Consider the following 19,540-nt stretch of genomic DNA (forward strand, 5'->3'; position numbering starts at 1 on the left):
CTAAAGGGGTTCAGACTCAATTGGATCTAAATATGAAATCTAGATTAACTTCTTCAGATTAAGGAGAATAATAACAGTATTCCCTTGATATAGAAACCTGATAAAAGAAAAACTGGAGAAATCAGAATGAAGTGATGAAGTTAAATTCTTCAGAAGATAAAAGATGTGGTCCTGGAATGCGAAAGGCAGTAGAGGCATTTGGAAAGGAATGCTAAACCTTTTTAATTTGCTCATAGGCATCAGACATGCATGCCTGTGGTACGTAGACCTGTGCCCGTGAATTACCCGTATGCATAACAAAATAGTAATTCAAAACCTTTTTAGACATCTCTTTACCTAAAGAGTAACTTGAAACCTAGTCCAGAAATTGCTTCTGACTGTAAGAGATGTGTGCTCTTGAATTAACTGTGCACACTGCTGTTTTTAGTCATGGAACCGAGCTGAAAATCTAGACGTTGGAAGTCACTGATGGCGACAAGTCATTCAGCCTAGATTTTCACCACAAAGCCTTATAAAGTTAATGAGTCTCAGGGCCATCTCATGCCTGAGCTTGCTGCTTTAGTCAACTAATTATCTGAGACATTGTGGTTCTCACTGGATATTCATTGAATGGATGAAGTAAATATTTGATCTGGTTCCGTTGATTTGTAGGTCACAGAGAACTGTAGTAAACTGTAATGAAATATGTAAGCATTCATTGTTGGCTGACTTCTGTATGTCTTTTTTTGTGTAGTAATTTATAAGTTAGGATGGAAAGTAGAGTAATAATAGTGTCGTGTGACATTTACATGAGCATTGTGAAATAATTTCATTCATTACTTTAACCATAGCTAGAATAGAGATGACAATAAAAATCAGTTTTAAAAATGTAAAACCTAACTTGGAAAAATATATATATATAATGTATTAGAGCTATGGCTCAGTTAATATGTGCTTGCCTAGCATCTTTCAGACCTAGCTTTTGTCCCCAGCACCAGAATAACAAAATTTCCATAATAGATTGATTAGGGGCTGGACAGATGGCTCAGTGTTTAGCTTGCAGTCATAATAATGAGGACTTCAATTTACGTCCTAGAAAAAGCAACAGGCCTGGTGTGGCCTCTAGTGCCTATAACTCCAGCCCTGGGTGGGGGCAGGGCAGAAACAGGATGGACGCTTTCAGCAGGGTGCTGGCTGGTAGCCTGCATGAAAAACTGAAAGCCTCAGATTCAGAGAGGGCCTGCCTTAGAGGAATAAGACAGAGTAGAGTGCCCAAGGACAGTGCTGTACTCCTGCACACAAATCTATGCGCGCGCGCGCGCGCGCACACACACACACACACACACACACACACACACACACACGGATTTTACTTCACTTGGTTTATAGTGATAAATGCATTCTCCCCATTGATTCTGTAAGTTACCTGTTTTTGTAATATGATACATTCTTTTACAGATTTATGGGACGAATGATAATAACACAGCAAATGGAAGAAATTGTAAGGTAAGAATAAATCATATTATCTACTTATTGTAATTGGAACCTGTTAGAGAGACCAAAAGTTAAAGGGAATTAAGAAAGTAATCAGCTTATCATTGGAAAGCTTAAGTGTAAAACTGTCATCGGCTGGTAGTTTTTAGGAACAACAAGTGAAGATAAACACTCCATGTAGTGACATAAAAGTAATTTGCAGATTTATATATTTGAATTTTTGATAGTCCTTGGCGGCAACTTTGAAATGAAACATTGCTGTTTAGTTCAGATCCTTAAATATTTACATCCTAATATTCAGAGTCAAGTGAGTTAGGGTTCAGTGTCTTGGCACAGCAAGTACACCATATAGGAGTCCAGAGCTTACTCCTCCTACACAAAAAAGTTCTAGAAAGACGCAGGTCCTGCATAATGTTTAGCAGATGTGAATTCTGTGGTTGGCTTTATTTTAAAGTTACTGAGTGAAACTAAAGTATTTAGTGACCAATTCTGAATTGTTGTACTCGTTCTTCTGATTGGTTTTGGTGGTGGTGGTGGTAGCTTTTGTCTGTTTCAGCATCTAAATAAGAGGCCTTGAGTCAGCTTAAAGATTTGTTAATAGGATGAGATACATTTTTATTTCTGACCTGAACGATCTTAAATCAGCCATTAAGTTTGTCAACTCTGTTCTAGGGGTACAGCCACTGTATACTGGTGCATGAAATAAGTCAGTAGCAGAAAGAGTTGAACATTTTAAAATTAGATCTTCAAGATAAGCCATCATGTATCAGCACTGACTCACATTTAAATAAACATTAGCATAGAAAGTGCATTCAATAAACTTTAATAATATGTTATATATCCATATATATGATGTTACTATATATAAAACATGACATAAAATATATATGAGATCCCTGATGAATAACTGTGACTAAGTTTTTTCCGAGATTTATTTATTTATTTTATGTATATGAGTACACTGTAGCTGTCTTCAGACACACCAGAAGAAGGCATCAGATCCCATTACAGATGATTGTGAGCCACCATGTGCTTGCTGGGAATTGAACTCAGGGCCTCTGGAAGAGCAGTCAGTTCTCTTAACTGCTGAGCCATCTCTCCAGCCCTCTTTAAGTTTTATTTTTATTTCTGTACAGTGAAAATTGTGTGGATGCATGCATCATCTGAGTTATGCTCTAAGTTACTGTGTCTGGTAAAGGAACACTGTGGTAGAGTACACTCACTCCTGCATGGCTGCAGAATGAGCTGTGTCCTTTCTGAAACAACTTCCGTTAACTATTGAATTGCCTTTTATTTGGAAGCTGTTATGGTATCCCACGTCTGTATGCATTTCTGTCAATCATTAGAAGCAATGTCTTGTTATTGAATAGAAAACAATAGGGAATGAATGTTTAATGGGCACATGGTTTCTCTTAGTGATGAAAGTATTTTCAGTGAAACAGGTATTTTGTAGCTGCTGAGTAGTTAGTCACCACACTGGTTCTGGCATATCAGACGTGAGTACTCATCAAACAGAACTCTAGTAAATCCATACTTGGTAAACGTGCCTGCTCTCTTGGTTCAGTGTATTTTGTTTACACAGTGTTTGCTGATATTTTTATAAATGATTCTGGTCTTGTTTGATTTGAATAAGCATATTTTTTGTATGTTTCAGAAAGGCTTAAGGACTATCAACAAGATAAAGACCTTTAAAGTTATCCGAGACAGACTCTTAATCATCTTACAGTCATTAATAAAATACAAGTTCCTCTGTGTTATTCCCTTTCATTTTATACCTTTATAATGGAGAAAAAGTCAAACAGCAAATTGGCCTGCACACTGTGTCGTATAGTCAGCTTGTGTTTTGTGATCTTGCCTATAAAACACTAACATATTTTGTATAGTATATTATATACTCTAATATAATTTTAATTATGTAGAACTTGTGCATTTATATTTTGTAGGTCTCATGATAATTTTATGTTTGCACTGCATTTCCATTCTGTATTTTCCTTTCTAAAACTGTTAATTTTGCTAACAATTTAAGTTTTGTCTTCTAAGTTTTCTTAAATCACTGCTTAATTTTTCATTTTATTTTATGTTTAGAATTTTTGACATTATTGGCTTTGTGGGTTTATTTAAATGTATAATTTTCTTTGTAAGCCACTAACCTTCCTTTTTAAAAGTTTACGTGTATGGGTCTTTTGCAGGCCTGTATCTGCACCACTTAAGGGCCGAGTGCCTACAGTGGTCGGAGTGGATATCAGTTCTCCTGGAACTGCAGTTAGAGGTGGTTGTGAGCTGCCGTATCAGTGCTGGGAACCAAACTGAGGTCCTTTGCAAACAGCCAGTTTTCGTAACTGTGGAGTGATCTCTTTAACCCTGCCATTAATCTTAAAATGACTGAAATGCTAAAGCAGATGTTGCTTGTTATAGTAACAAATATTATTAGCCCAGGAAATATTATAGTAGCCAAGATTCTGATTTTATATGAAAACATGTTGTAACTACAGGTTAAGTACCTCTGACTGAAGATGCCTTTTAATTGAATTGAAATTTTAATAAATTCAGTGCCTTTTGGATTTCTTTTTTCTTTAGACCTCTGGGACCAGAGAGTCTCTTGCTTCGTGGAGCCAGATTAAAAAATACAAAAGAAATTTTTGGTTTGTACATACTTAAGTTTTTTTAATTGTTTGTATGTTTTGTATTGGTGCTTTTATATGAAGCTTTGCTTTTACAAACTTCGAGGTGCTGGGTACTGAACTCAGGTCTAGCATACAGCAGGCACACACTCTGTATAGGTCTAGACAGTATCCCCAGCCTCTGTAAAGGAGCTGTAAAAGCACAGCATTTTATGCTCCTTTGATTGCATATTACTTTATTAAGTGTAATCCGATAATTTTCTTTTAAGGTTTGTTTTACTATTATATTTTGTCATTGTTGTTAATCTCTCCTTGTGGGTAGTACTAGAGTCTTCCTCATAGTGTGTTTGTGGATAATGATCAAGATGATACTAAGACAATGATTCTGGTGTACTTGAAGTAATAAAGATACAGTCAGTGCTTTTCAATGTCACCGTAGTAGTCCACACTTCTTCAATTTGGTTATGCTTGTCATTCAGCTGAATTGATAGCTGCAGACATGCTCCTGTATCAAGTAATTTCTTGCTGAATGTGGAAAGGGTACTTTTTGAAACGTACACCCTATTACAAAGAGTAATAGTGCCCTTGCCTTATAGAAGCCAGGCCTAAAGATCCATAAATGATATGTTCCTTTGCATTTGAAATGCCTTCCATGGGTATATCCAGAATGATGAAGGGCTAAATGATCTCCAGGGGTTAAAGAATAGAAAGAAAGAGGAATAGATATTTAAGCATTTTTTTAAATGATTAAAGTTAGGTAAAGTATTCTAGTTATGTAGAAAAGATGACTAGTCGCACAAAATTGAGAATGCATTATCACCACTCTGAACTCGACATGTTAAATGGTTAGGTGGTACATTGATGTTACATGTATTTTGTTACCATTTTTAAAAAATTATAACAATGTTCTAATATCTGAAACCAGACTAAATCTCCAGGATTTTTAGATTTTTCTCATAAGACACTGAATCTTTGATGACTTCCTGGGAGTAATACTTTTTGTTCTCGTTACTTTAAATTAGGCATCCAAATTATGCTTAGCGTTAGAAGCAAATGTGTATTTGAACGCTTTTAGTTGGTTCTGTTGTCTGCCTTAGAACCCTTTTCATTGCTGTTTCTTTCTGAGGGTTTTTTTTTTTTCTGTGAAGTTAAATGGTTTCAGTGCTATTTTTCATTTTAATTATGATCCCCAAAATTAAAGAATAATCATTTTTAAAATTCCATGTCAGATACTTACTAAAAGGGCAAATTGATTCATGTTGTTTCTTTTGTATTATTTAGGAATGTGAATGAACACTTAAAGTTTGGTCTTGCCTAATTAGTTCCATTCTGCAGTGTGAGTCCCACTATTATGACTGTTCTCTCTCATCTCAGGGTCTCCCATGGCATTTACTATGAATGCTGACTTCATTGTTCTGAAATACGTTAATATTATTCTTCAGTACTTAAGGAGTGGAATGTGCACCCCAGATTCTGACATGCTTGGTCTCTAGCCTAATGCTAGCTCCAGTTTAACGGAAATGTTTCTGTTGTTAATTTTTGACACTGTTAGCACCAAATGCAGAGGCTGTCTGTTATTCCACCCTCTTCCCCCCCCCCCCAGTCTCAACTCAGAACATCTTTCACCCAAAGATCTGTTATAACTGAGAAACAAAACTCCATGCAGGTTGAATGTCTAGATCATTAAAATTTTAGGCTTATCAGGCTTTAAAAGCTGTGAAAAGACTCAAGGAACTGTCAAATTATAGAAACTCTCTTACAGTGCTTTTTCTCCAATGTTTTCATGTTAGTGAGTACATTTAAATGGCAGTTTTATTTTATAGGTGTGGCTGTATACACTGGGATGGAAACAAAGATGGCATTGAATTACAAGAGCAAGTCACAGAAAAGATCTGCTGTAGAGAAGTAAGAGAGCTCCTCACGTAATTATATGTGTATCTTGTATATTTATAACATATATGGAAATAGACATTTCAGGAGCTTAGAGAGATGACAAAGTTAACCACTGTTGCTCTCGCAGACAATCTGGTTTGGTTCCCAGCACCCACATGGCAGCTCACAATCATTTTAAACTCTGGTTCTAAAAGTTCTGATCATACATAGAGTGTAATTACACACATCCAGGCAAACTACTTATATACATAAAAATATGTCCTTTAAAAGTATTTCATATTACATATAAAAATGGTATTTATACTGGATAAAGATGATATCTTATGTTTTGTATATATTTAGTATTTTGCATGTTGATGATTTGACTATAAGTGTAAAAATATAGTTAAATATAGTGAAGGTTATGAGGCAGTAGCTCTGAATAAACAACATGATGTGCAAGCACGAGAACCTGAATGCAGATACCCATTACTCATATAAAAAGCTGCCTGTGGTGGCATATACCTGTAACCTTGTCAGCCAGCCAGTCTAACAGAAAAGGTGAACTCTGGGCTTAGTAAATAGGGTACAGACCAAGGGAGGGACATATCAACCTTAAGCACACGTACACCATAACACTTACCTGTACACTGTGTATCCCTGTAGGCATGCAAACCCACATGCAGGTACTCACATGTGCACACACACACAAGCATACAAGTAATGTTGGCACATACATGGTGAGGGTATTCTAACAATCCTAGTACTTAGAAGGCAGAGACAGGAAGATCATGAGTGTGAGACTACCCTGGGCTACTAGCAATAGAAAGTGACCAAAAGCAGGTCAAAATCTAGCAATGAGACCAATCCTAAAGATGACTGGTGGGAAGTAGAAGGAAAAAAGGAAAAGTCTAAGCTGCATTTCTTTACTTGGTTGAATTGTCAGAGGGCAAGGTTTAACACTGGAAGAGCACCTAGGAAGTTAGGAGAAAACAGGTAAGAGAGCACAGAAAATAACAGACCTGAAAACTTATACATAAAGCCTGCCTAAACTCTTGCGTGGCTGATAAAACTATGGAGGTGCAAGTTGGCAATACACAAGCAACAGAACCTAAACGAATGTTGGGGTGTGGGGAGGAGCTAAACAGAATTGTACTTTCACCAATTCCCGTGAATTTAGGTGCTTAAAGTTAACTGTCCACTAGAACACAAATCAACACTCTTCTGAGGAACATGAGAAGCTATAGACTCTTCAACCTGCTATTTACAGTACCCAGGGGTGAAATTTTTAATAAAAATAAGAGAGCAGAATGCTTTTGCCAATGAGAAGGTATACACCAGGGCCTCAGGCTCAATCTCCAGCATTCAAAAATAATGATTATTGAATAAATATGAGTGAAACAGAATTGTAAAGGCAGAAGTCATAAAAACGTTTAGGATCTGGACATAAGCAGATTTTTAAAAAAACAACTCCTGAATGAAAAAGTTAATAAATTAAACTTCGTGTAAATTAAAAATGTTTTCAACCCATCTTGAAAGGGCAGAAAGACAAGCTGTAGTAACATAAAGACTCAGTTAGATGTGATCACAAGTCATCAAAGGAGTGGCAAATGAAGAGATAACAATGTCGAGTCAAAGAGGTGCACGCTGACAAGAGCCAGGTACAGATGTCTCCTGAGAGACATGGCCAGGGCATGTCAAATAGAGAGGTGAATGCTAGCAGCAAACCACTGAACTGAGAGTGGGACCCCCGTTGGAGGAATTAGAGAAAGGATAGGAAGAGCTGAAGGGGCTTGCAACCCCATAGGAACAACAATGCCAAACAACCAGAGTATCCAGGGACTAAACCACTATCCAAAGACTATATATGGACTGACCCTGGGCTCCAACTGCATATGTCGCAGAGGATGGCCTTGCTGGGCACCAATGGGAGGAGAAGACCTTGGTCCTGCTGAGGTTGGATCCCCCAGTGTAGGGGAATGTCGGGGTGGGGGGAAGGGGGAGGGGGCAGAAAAAAAAAATGTTGAGTCAACGTCATTGTCTATTAGACAATATCATCACAACCACCGTGAGGCTAACTCACCGTTTAAGAAACAAGACTAAAAGAATACTCCTTTAATAATAATAAGTGTTGGAAGGAAGCAGAGTTGGTAGGGATGTAAGATGATAATATTCCCATTTGGAAGATAACTTGGCAGTTTCTTTCCATAGCAGCTTTATTTATAACAGAAAAGCAAAACTGGAAAATAGCCATTGTTCCTACATAGGTAACAGTTAGATGGAAAGTCTGGTACAGCTATGTCATAGAATACTATTCAGCAAGAAAAGGGAGAAAGGGAGTAACATTTCATGCATCAGGACAGACTACAAAATTGTTATGCTTGGTACAAAAGTCAAGTTCAAAGATTACATACTGTATATTTCTAGTTGTGTGACTTTTTTGAAATTAAAAAGCTGTATCAGTTGGGGACATATTGCTACCAGGGGACAGAGATTCACAGTGTTGAGTGACATGGTTAAGAGCACTTGTTGATCTTGTAAACGACCTGGATTTGGTTTCTAGCACCCCACGATGGCTCACAACTATTTGTAACTCCATTCTAAAGTATCTCACACCTCCTGACATCCACAGCCACCACATAACCATCTGCTGTACATATATAATATGCATGCAAAACACTCATACACATAAGATAAAATGAAAAATGGTTACATTTTGTTTTTCTGTTTTTGGTTTTTTGGTTTTTTGTTTGTTTGTTTTGTTTTTTGTTTGTTTGTTTGTTTGTTTGAGGCAGAGCCTTTCTATATAATCCTGGATATCATGGAACTCACCATGTAGAGTAGGCCTACCTTGAACTCACAGAAATCTACCTGCCTCTGCCTTCAAAGTGCTGGGGTTAAAGTTGTATGCTATCGTGCTGGGCCCTAGATAAATATATTTTTATATATTTACATATTTATCTATATTTATGTAGAGATATATATTTATATAGCTATATATTTATATATGTAAAGTACTGATGGGACAATTCCTGGTAATGGCAGTTCATCTGTTTATGGAATTAATAGAATGCAAATAAGTTCAATTTTTATAAGTGTGAAGTTAATCAAATCTAATTCCCTGTACCTTCCCAATGATGATTTCCTGGTTGTGATACTGTACCACAACTACACATGATGGCACCATTGTGTTGGGGCTGTAGTTCAGAGGGAGAGAGCTGCATAGTGTCAGCTTCTAGGTTTGATCCCTATCCTCACTTCAGAAGGGGAAGGGATAGGGACTAAGAGTTGATGGAACTCGTACTGATTTCACATGTGAGGCTGCTATTATAAATATTGCAAATCAAAGTTCTTTAAAAAACTATTCATGAAATGGCAAGACAAAAAAATCATTAAAAAACGAACTAAATGGGCAGTTGGAAGAAAGTGTAAATGGAATAATACAGTCTGTGAAGCTGTATGGTCCACATGAAAATTAACTACTGTACTCTTTATTTGTATTTAAAAAGAGAACATTGACTATAAACAAAAGCAGTTAAGAAGGAGACAATTTTTTTAGTTGAACATTTGAAAATAACAATAAAGGGTTAGGAATTTAGCTCGGTGGTGAAGTGCTCACCTAGAAAGTGCTGTGTCCTGGTTTGATTTCATGCACACCACACACTGTAATAGTAATAGTAATAAATTAATAATAGTAATAGTAATAGAATTGGTAAGAGGGTGAACGGGATCCAGTGTTTTTAAGGAGAGTGTCTCCTGAGGAAGTAAGCGAAGACAGTGTGAAGGTGAACCCGGTGAGTGCTCCAACACCAGGCTAAGGAAGAGAGCTCAGGCTCAAGTTAGGTTTAGCTCCAGTTCTCCTGATCATTGTGTAGTGTTTGTTTATTCTTTAGAACCATATACTTTGATATTTTAAAATGTGAGCAATCCTACAATTGAAGTACCAAATAATACTATGCCCAACAACGATCATGAAGTAGAAAATGAGCCCCTTGTTCTTAGGCCCAAATTATTAGTCAATGTAACATTGCATATATTGGTTTATTTATTCCTGATAAAGTTTTTTTAATGTTTTCTAGAATTTCATACTTGCGTACTATGCTTATGTCATTTTCACCACACCCTCTTCTCTCCAGCTCCTTTCCCACAACACCCCAATCCCTCACAAATTTAAGAACTCTTCTTTAGTTATTTTTGTTAAGTATACAAACGTAATTTTTTTTAAAAAAAGATTTATTTATTGTATGAGTACACTGTCGCTGTTTCATACACACCAGAAGAGGGCATTAGATCCCATTACAGATGGTTGTGAGCCACCATGTGCTTGTTGGGAATTGAATTCAGGATCTCTGGAAGAGCAGTCAGTCTTCTTAACCACTGAGCCATCTCTCCAGCCCCAGCACATGTGAATTTTAATACAACTTTCTAAGACAACATTGTGTGTGTGTGTGTGTGTGTGTGTGTGTGTGTGTGTGTGTGTGTGTGTGTGTGCTCGTGCTCGCGTGCATGTGCAGTCATGCATGCATTTAGGGCGACTACTTCAAATTGGACAACTTGGGGGATATTTGTAGAGAAGACTGATTCTCCCTCTCTTAGTAGCCAGTAATTCCTGTAGCATTTTATCTAGGAGTGGGACCTTGAGAAATTTCCCTATCCACATTGGGATATCAACTGATGTTGTCATTGTTTAGGTCACCGCATGGTTAAGATTTCATAGATGTAGCTCCCTGTCATATATAGAAGACACCGTCTGTTGTGTGACAAAACTTCTCCTGGAAAGACACAATACACATGTATACTCCAAATACAACACCCCAAAGTAGAGATACCACCAAAATCCAACTTGGTGAACCAATGAATTTTGTTGGGCTTACTTATAGAAATGTGGGTGAGAGGTTACTTTCAGAAGCAGCAATGACTTAAAGACACCTGCATGCATAACCAAAGTCCACCCCAGCATGGGCATCAGCTCACAAAACTGGGACCCTGAAGCACACTGCATACTCTGCCTGCAACTCAACAGTTTCTAAAGTGTTCTTTCCAAGTGACCCAACTGCTCTTAACTCCTTCCAGGCAGCTCAGCCGGCTTCCGCTTTCTCCAGGCAGTCCGTATAACATAAGAGTCTTTGCAGTTCAGCTCTGTTTGGCTGAGGGGTACTCAGCTTTATTCTTACTCGGTCAGGGAGGGGCCCAGTGAGTCTGGTTAGTTTCAGGGATTTCCTGAAACTCTTTTGAGTTGTTTACTTTCTGGTTTAAGGAGTTTCCCTGCAGGATGAAATGTTTCAATCTGGGAGGAAACTGTTACATAACACCATTTCACAGATGTCCTGGTCCTCTGGCTCTTAACACTTTCCTGTCCCCTCCCTCCTCTGCAATGTTCCTTGAGCTTTAGAGATAGAGGTTACGTTATAGATGGATCTGGGCACCTAATGGTCAGTTCTAATCTGTATTTTGACCAATTGTGGATTTCTGTTGTCGTCTCCAGCCGCTGTGAAAAGAAGCTTCTTTGATGAGAGGTGAGAACTACACTATCTGGGCAAACAGCATAGATACTTAGAATGAAGCTGGAAATCATACTGGGTTAGGAAAATGGTATAGGAGGTTCTCTTCTAGGGTTTATGACCTCAACAGCCACAGATGGGAATATTTACAGTACCTGACATGAATTCACTCCTGTAGAGTAGGCTTTAAGTCCAATTAGACGGTCCATGATAACCCCCAAAATATAGGTGTCAAAATATTGTACTTTGGGATATATCTTGCTATGCTGTTGTGATTTTTCTGTTTATAACTGGGTTGATGGTAGTTATTTTTTAAATGTTCATTTTTTAAAAAATTACTGTTCTTTTAAATGGCTATAATAAAATCTTAAATATTTTGATATGTTTAAGTATTAATTTGTAAGCAAATAAACATAAAACATTGATATGTTTATATTCTTTTTCTTGCTTTAGATCAATGAACACATTTTTAATAATTTATCTAATAATCCTTATTTCTGAGGCCATCATCAGTACTATCTTGAAATATACCTGGCAAGCTGAAGAAAAATGGGATGAACCTTGGTATAACCAAAAAACAGAACATCAGAGAAATAGTAGTAAGGTATTACGTCATTCATAACCCAGCTGGAAAGGAAGCTCTTTGGCGATGTCGGTGCTGTGGTAGTGACATCTGATCGGAGGCCCGGTGTGATCTCATCAGGCATCATATCGGCAGGCATCTCTCCTAAGGAACAAGCAGCATGTTAGCACTGGTGTACTTTCCCTAGTTTAAAGCCTAAGCAGAACACAAAAGTTTATATGTCAAAACGTGTGCGGTCTACTTCAGTATTATAAATTCAGGACTTTAAAAAAATCACCTATTGTACCTTATAAATGAATTAAAGAATACATTAATTTAATTCATGTCTGAATAATATAAGAAGTCTAAAGAATCTTGACATATGGACAGAATTTAACCTGTAATTTTAGTAAATAGTTGTTCTCTAAATTTCCATTTAAATTAAAATCTCCATACTAGAAAACATGTTGACCTCCCAAGACATGAAGCAGATCGGTATAGGGTCCCTTGCCAGTGCCATCTAAAATCCCACAGAGCACACTGCGAGGCTCTGGCTCTGCTCTGCTCTGCTCTGCTCTGCTGCAATTCAACTGTAGTCGCCGTCTTCAGATTCTTCCTAGAAAGTGTGTTCCAATATGTTTACGTACTGCGCATATCTTAGTCACCGTGATCTTTAAAGAGTCGTAGTAGGCTGGCAGGCACACTGCATATGGTGTGCTTGTGATTGGGGGTTTCAAATGCCGGTGGCGTTAACTTTTGAAAAGTAATGAATTGAGTCCTGAGAATTTAACCTTTACCTTACTTAAGTAAACAGAGGAAATGCAATATTAAAACAGTTTAGTTTAGGACTTTTGGATCATGGTACTAGTTTACCTCAGAATATAGTTGATGGTTTATGTAGACAGGAACTTTCATAATCCTCATGGATTTTATCATCAAAGAATCATTTCTTTCTCTTTTTTTTTTCTAGATTCTGAGATTTATTTCTGACTTCCTTGCTTTTTTGGTACTCTACAATTTCATCATCCCAATTTCTCTATATGTGACAGTTGAGATGCAGAAGTTTCTTGGATCATTTTTTATTGGCTGGGATCTTGATCTGTACCATGAAGAGTCAGATCAGAAAGCTCAAGTCAATACTTCTGATCTGAATGAAGAGCTTGGGCAGGTGAGGGTGACCCTGGTATTTCCTTTAACAATCGGAGACTCACATGCAACACATGGGAAGACCGTGAAGGCTGTACCAAAGCACCTTCACTTTGCTTCAGCCACTTAGCTTTTTATCCACTTGATATTCTCATCTTTTCCACTTTAGGTCTTAACCTCTTTCTACCACAATTTATCAATATATTGGTATATGATATTGCATTAAGAACTAAAATTTTAGACATCTTTAGTTGTGGAATATAAAGGTAAGCTTTGGGCTAAAGAGATGGCTGAGTCGGGGGACTTGAGTTCCTAGCATTTATGTTGGATATCAATTCAAATTCAAAACTGCCTCTGACTCCAGCTTCAGGGATTTAAAGCCTTTGACTTCCACAAGCAGCTGCGGTCATGTGTACTACCCACATATAGATACACGTGTGAACTTATGATTTTTAAAAAAGTAAATTTTTAGAAAGGGCAAATATTACCTTGCCATGTCATACACATACCCCAAAACTTGTCCACTTTTCCTACGCTGGTGTGTTATAATTTGACATCTCATAAGTACTTACATTATGACTCATAATATTGTTTCCAACTCCTACTTCCTTATTTGTTCTTTGTAATACTATAATCATATTTTATATATTTTCTTTCCCCTAGAGTTAAATGAAGAAAAAGCTAACTCTCTTAGTTTTGTATACCTCAAACAAGTCTTTTATAACAATATTCACCATCTTTCTGTGTATATTCAAATAGGTCAGTTAATCCAGAATTTGCCTACCCCGCCCCATGTATAATTTAGGTTTGGCGTTTGTTTTGTTTTCTTTTTCTTTTTGATATGGGGGCCACAAATTTTTGCTGTTCAAGCTATGCGTAAACTTCTGAGCTCATCCTGGAATAGTGACACAAGCCTTTAATCCCAGCACTCAGGAGGCAGAGGCTGGCAGGTCTCTGTGAGTTCGAGGCCAGCCTGCTCTACAGAGTGAGTTCTAGGACAGACAGAGCTACATAGTGAAATCCTGTCTTGACAGAACAAAAGAGGAACTCTGAGCTCAAATGGTTTTTCTGTCCCAGCCTTCTGGTTCTTAAGATTGCATATATGGACTGTAGTCTTGTATAATAAATTATTATTGTACAGAGTGGACTTCCTATGTCCTTGTAGTTACCTTCACTATAACTCCCAAGAGTATGAATTTTAAAGTACAGTTTCATATCCATTTTTATTTGTTGGTAAAAACAGTTTTTCCACTTTAATTCTTTGATTTTGCACATTGATCTTTTATCCTGGAATCTCACTGAACTTGTTTATTACTGCTAATAGATTTTTTTAAAAAGAGAATTCCCTTGAATGATGTATATGCAAGGTTATTAGATGTGCAAATGGAGATAACTTTATCTCTTTTATCCCTAATCAAGATAACTTGCTACTTCTTTTTCCTGACTAGAAATTTCAATCAATGTTGACTAAAACATGTGAGGACAACCTTATCTTAATATCTCTGCTCATAAGAGGAAGTCACTCAGTGTGGTATTACCAAGTTTTGAAGAACCTTTTATCATAGTATGTTGTGTTTTTATCATAAATAGTGTTGGGTTTTTATTAAGTGATTTTGATGTATCTGTTGAAATGGCCATTTTATTAATAGAATAAAGGACAGGTATCATTAATCAAATTAATTGTACACACCAACTTAATAATGGATTCCTGAGATGTCTTAAATACGTATGATATATGTCTCTTTGTAAATTTCTAGGCTTAATATACATGTATGTGCATATATATTCATGAGAGATATTGGTCTGTATTTTGTTTTGGTTTGTTTTCCTGTAATGGCTCCTCCTTACTTTTCTCGTTATATGCATGTATGTGTGTGAGAGAGATAACAGACCAACATGGGAGAGGGGAAGAGGTGGAGTATGTGCTTACATTGAGAGAGATGCTTTCCCTATTTCTATACCATCTCTCCTGGCCCCCACTCATTTTCCCCATTTTCCAGGTTGTTTAGCATCAGTCCTACCCCCTCCCTTTGGTGGTAAGTGTCCAATCATACCATCCTGACCAAGAGATAGACATGGAATACCTACTCCTCATTCTCAGTCACCTACAAATGAATGTGTATCTAAGATGTGTGTGTGTGAATTTTAAGTTGTTCAACACTGACTCCTAGCCACAGAGTTTTCTTTTCTTTTCTTTCTCTAGGTGGAATATGTGTTTACAGATAAAACTGGAACATTGACAGAAAATGAGATGCAGTTTCGAGAATGTTCAATTAATGGCCTGAAATACCAAGAAATCAATGGTAAACTTGTACCTGAAGGACCAAGCCCAGACTCCGCAGAAGGAAATGACCCTTACCTTGGTAGTTTATCCCATCTCAGCAGCTCAGCCCATCTTACAGCCACTTCTCTTAGAACCAGTCCTGAGAGTGAAACGGAGCTAGTAAGCAATTTCCAAATTAATCCTTATGGGTTTCCTATAAATTAGTTCTCTTTAGTCGATAGGCTCGGGAGAAATTCCTGTCAGTGAAGCAACAAGTATATATTTGAATAGATCTTTGACTTAGCACCACAAAATACTAATGAGACTCTGTAGTTACAGCCCAGTTTATCTTGTCATTACTAACTATATTAGACACCTTAGCTTGCCAGTCATCCAAGTGCAACAGTTAGGAAATGCTGTTACTGTCTTGAAGTGAACAAGAGAAGTAGTATGTAGTTTGGACATTCGGAGATCTTACTTCTTCACAAGGACATAGCTTGCAGTTTATGCTTTCTAGAAAGGTGCACTTACACCAAAGGCTAGTAAAAAAGTATAAGATTGAAATCCTCAGCTTGCTGCTCTTACTCAAGAAATTCAGGTGGTAGGGCTGTTGTTTCAGCTCTGGGGTCTTATGTCTGTTTTCCTGTATGGTACTGGGAATGTGCTTTGATCATGAGTGCTGTGTTTTTACAGATCAAAGAACACGATCTCTTCTTTAAAGCAGTCAGTCTTTGCCATACTGTACAGATCAGCAATGTTCAAACTGATGGCATTGGTGACGGCCCCTGGCAGCCCAACCTGGCACCTACACAGCTGGAGTACTATGCATCGTCACCAGATGAAAAGGCTCTGGTAGAAGCTGCAGCAAGGTGACTGATCCTGATCTTTCTGATCCTCAGAGAATACTCTTGAAGCAAATGTTAGAATATCGGAGAACTGCCATAGAACATTCTCAAATATAAATTTAAGGTTTTAAGTGGCCTTTTAAGAATTGTTTATTACAAATTTTGTATAATAAGCTTGTGAGAATATTTGCGTTGTTTTGGATATAGTCTCGCCTGTCATGAGTGTCCTATTATTTAAAGACAGTGTTATAACTTAAACTTTCAATTATTGTACTGTCATTCAAACCAAGTTATAAAGTTATACTGTGAAGCATGAAATATCTTCCCCTAAATCTTATTGCTTCCTTTTATTCCTAGAGCTGGTATTATATTTATAGGCATTTCTGAAGAAACTATGGAGGTTAAAGTACTTGGAAGAGTGGAAAGGTAAATTCTTTGAAATATGTAATACTCTATTATAAGTACAGGATAGGGATCAGCAAATTATGACCTATAGATCAATTCTGTCCTCCAGTCTGTTCTTGTATAACCAGTGAGCTATGTTAGATTGCATTAGAGCTGTTTACAAAAGAAAAAGAGAGTAGGGGAGAGGAGAGAGACAAAAATAGCTATGGTAGAATGGAGGCTATAGCCGATGATCACAAGTTCAAGACCTACCCAGGCCATAAGTGAGCCAGCCCAGGAAACTTAGTAAGAACCTATCTCAAAATGTAAAAAGCAAAAGAAGGACTAATGACGTAGTTTAGTGTTAGAGCACTTGTCTTGTATGTATGAATAAGCCCTGATATTCAGTGTAAAAGTTCTATAAAGTCTAAAATGCTTTCTGACTCTGTGAAACACTTGCTAACCTCTGCTGTAGAGTGATGTCAGCATTACATTGTATCGTATCACAATCACAACAATATGCTGTCTACTAAATTTATTTACATATTTATAATAAATGGTTGAGATTCCTTAGGTCATTAGAAAAGGAAATGTGTTTATCTTTTGTTGGATGGAACTGGGATCAAAACCAGTGTCTCAGGCCTGTGAGGCAAATGCTGTGCCGTGAAGCTGCACCCAGCCTAAGTTCCTTGTGTCGTCTGGTTTTATATCCAGGCATAGAGGACCAGCAGTCTCCTTATCCTCTCTCTACAGGAATAAGCTGGTGCTGTTGCCTGCTTGTGTACCTCAACCCTTGCTTTGCTTTTCCTTGCTAAAGAAGTAAAGCCCATTCAGAAGCTGCTTTCATGAGGGAACCTGTTGTCAATGAAGAGCATTCATTGCTCACACATCATTATAGAATTATCTCCTGGAAGATTTTCAAGCCCCATTACAGTTATCCTCATAAATTTTCTCTCAGTTCTTTACAGAGACATTTGCTTCCTTGACCCTCCACCTCCACACCTACCCCAGGTCCAGAATCATTGCTGACAAACCTTTGAGGCTGCATAAAGGTTGACTTGGGCAGATGTGTTAGGACAGAAGATGACAGAGAGTCAGATGGGCAGAGCTGGGCTCCAGTCCTTCTCTACTCCTTACCAGTTAGTAACCTTTGTCGTGGTCCTCATCTTGGCTTCTGTGGGAACCAAGTGACCTGAGGTCTGTACCGTATAGTAGTTGTTTAGGACAGAATGTCACCTCCTTTGGGCAGTACTGTATTGTGATTGAGAGCCTGTCATCATGCAAAGGACAAACGCAGCTCTCCTGTCCTACCTTATGCTTGTCTTTTTAATTTTTTCCAAATATTCAGATGTTAATACTATAAAGATTAAGGGTTATCATCTTAATTTCTAGGTACAAACTGCTTCACATTCTGGAATTTGACTCAGACCGTAGGAGGATGAGTGTGATTGTTCAGGCACCTTCAGGTAACCAAGCCAAGCTTTTGTGAGAATTTATTTGCCTAATATAGAGCTTGGTAACTAGGTTTTGTTTTTTTTTTTTTGTTTTGTTTTGTTTTTTATTTAGGCGAGAAGCTTTTATTTGCTAAAGGAGCAGAATCTTCAATTCTCCCTAAATGTATAGGTGGAGAAATAGCAAAAACCAGAATTCATGTTGATGAATTTGCTTTGGTAAGTACAAATAGCTATGATTTTTTAAAAAAATTAAGAACAAACTTGAAAAATATATTTATTAAAAGGTTGAGATTTCATCTTTCTAGTAGATAATTCAAGTTTTAGAAACTCTGTTGTTATTTGTCCTTTTGCATTAAATGTTGGCTCCTTATACTTGTTGTAAAAACTGACTTTTAACCTGGTACCTTGAAATTTCCTTCCAGCCTGTTCTAGTTCTGGTTGTATATACCGCCCAAACAATTCCCTTGACAAAAATGAGTATTTGGGGCTTAGAGGGAAGCACAGATCCATGGGTTTCATCTCCTGAATGGCTAGGTGTCTTTGTTCTTTTCCTCTTCCTTCCCTTCTCTTTTCCTACCCCCCTCCCCCCAGTTTTTCCTGGGCCTATGGTAGAAAGGCAGAAACAAGACAAAAGCTTGAGCACAGAAATGCAAGAACAAGTGGGGTGACATAATTAAACCCACACTTTTAAAGAAAAAAAAGTGTGTGGTTCAGAGGTAAAGGACAAGAGGTAACAAGACAGAAACAGGCTTACTGGAGAAATATGGAGGAACTCCATGCAGTGGAGAAATTAGAGATTGTACACATTGTATAAATCATGTAGCCTTTGAACAGTTTGTCAGTCTTTAAAAGGTAAAAATGAAGTTATAACCTGTATAACTATATACCTATATATAGTATGGCTATATACCTAGGTGTACACCAAAGAGAAAGGAAAAGGTTTTTCTAATGAATGGGTGCTCCGAGCCCCAAATTGAAAAGGCCTTGATGCCCAGCTTGATGAATGGATAAAATATGATTATAGCAATGTAATGAGATATTACTTAGTCATTAAGAGAAATGAGGTCCTGGTACCTTATAGATGCTACAACATGGATGAACATTGGAAACTTTGCTGAAAGAAGCCAGTCACAAGAGACCAGTCTATGTTTATATGAAAGATCCAGGGTAAGGCAGCTTCATAGAGATAAAACAAGTGAGCAGTTTCCAAAGGCTTCTGGATGAAGGGAAAGAAGGGAGTGACTCCTGATGAATAGGGAATCCATTGCGGGTGAAATATTCCGGTAGCGGTAACAATTTTGTAAATATTCTAAAAAGCACAACATGGAACTCTTTAAAAGAGTTAATTTTATGTAGTGCGATTCTAATTTAAAAGGAAAAATAAAAGAAACTCTTCCAAAAGCAGAAAACCTAATTGAG

The 19,540-nt window shown here is 37.4% G+C and overlaps 1 protein-coding gene across 1 annotated transcript in view; it reads left to right on the top strand.

Moving 5' to 3' along the window:
- Positions 1 to 19,540, top strand: part of Atp11b (ATPase phospholipid transporting 11B (putative)) — a 105,688-nt gene that overhangs the window by 43,331 nt on the left and 42,817 nt on the right. The window contains 10 exon segments of the mRNA NM_001427027.1: positions 1,438 to 1,485; positions 4,051 to 4,115; positions 5,918 to 5,999; positions 11,921 to 12,071; positions 13,000 to 13,197; positions 15,379 to 15,618; positions 16,132 to 16,307; positions 16,641 to 16,709; positions 18,060 to 18,133; positions 18,234 to 18,337. Of these exon segments, the coding sequence (NP_001413956.1) occupies positions 1,438 to 1,485; positions 4,051 to 4,115; positions 5,918 to 5,999; positions 11,921 to 12,071; positions 13,000 to 13,197; positions 15,379 to 15,618; positions 16,132 to 16,307; positions 16,641 to 16,709; positions 18,060 to 18,133; positions 18,234 to 18,337 (1,207 nt within the window).

Source organism: Rattus norvegicus, chromosome 2 (assembly GCF_021556685.1).
Source record: "Rattus norvegicus strain SHRSP/BbbUtx chromosome 2, alternate assembly SHRSP_T2T, whole genome shotgun sequence".
In the NCBI taxonomy this organism is placed as follows: Eukaryota; Metazoa; Chordata; class Mammalia; order Rodentia; family Muridae; genus Rattus; species Rattus norvegicus.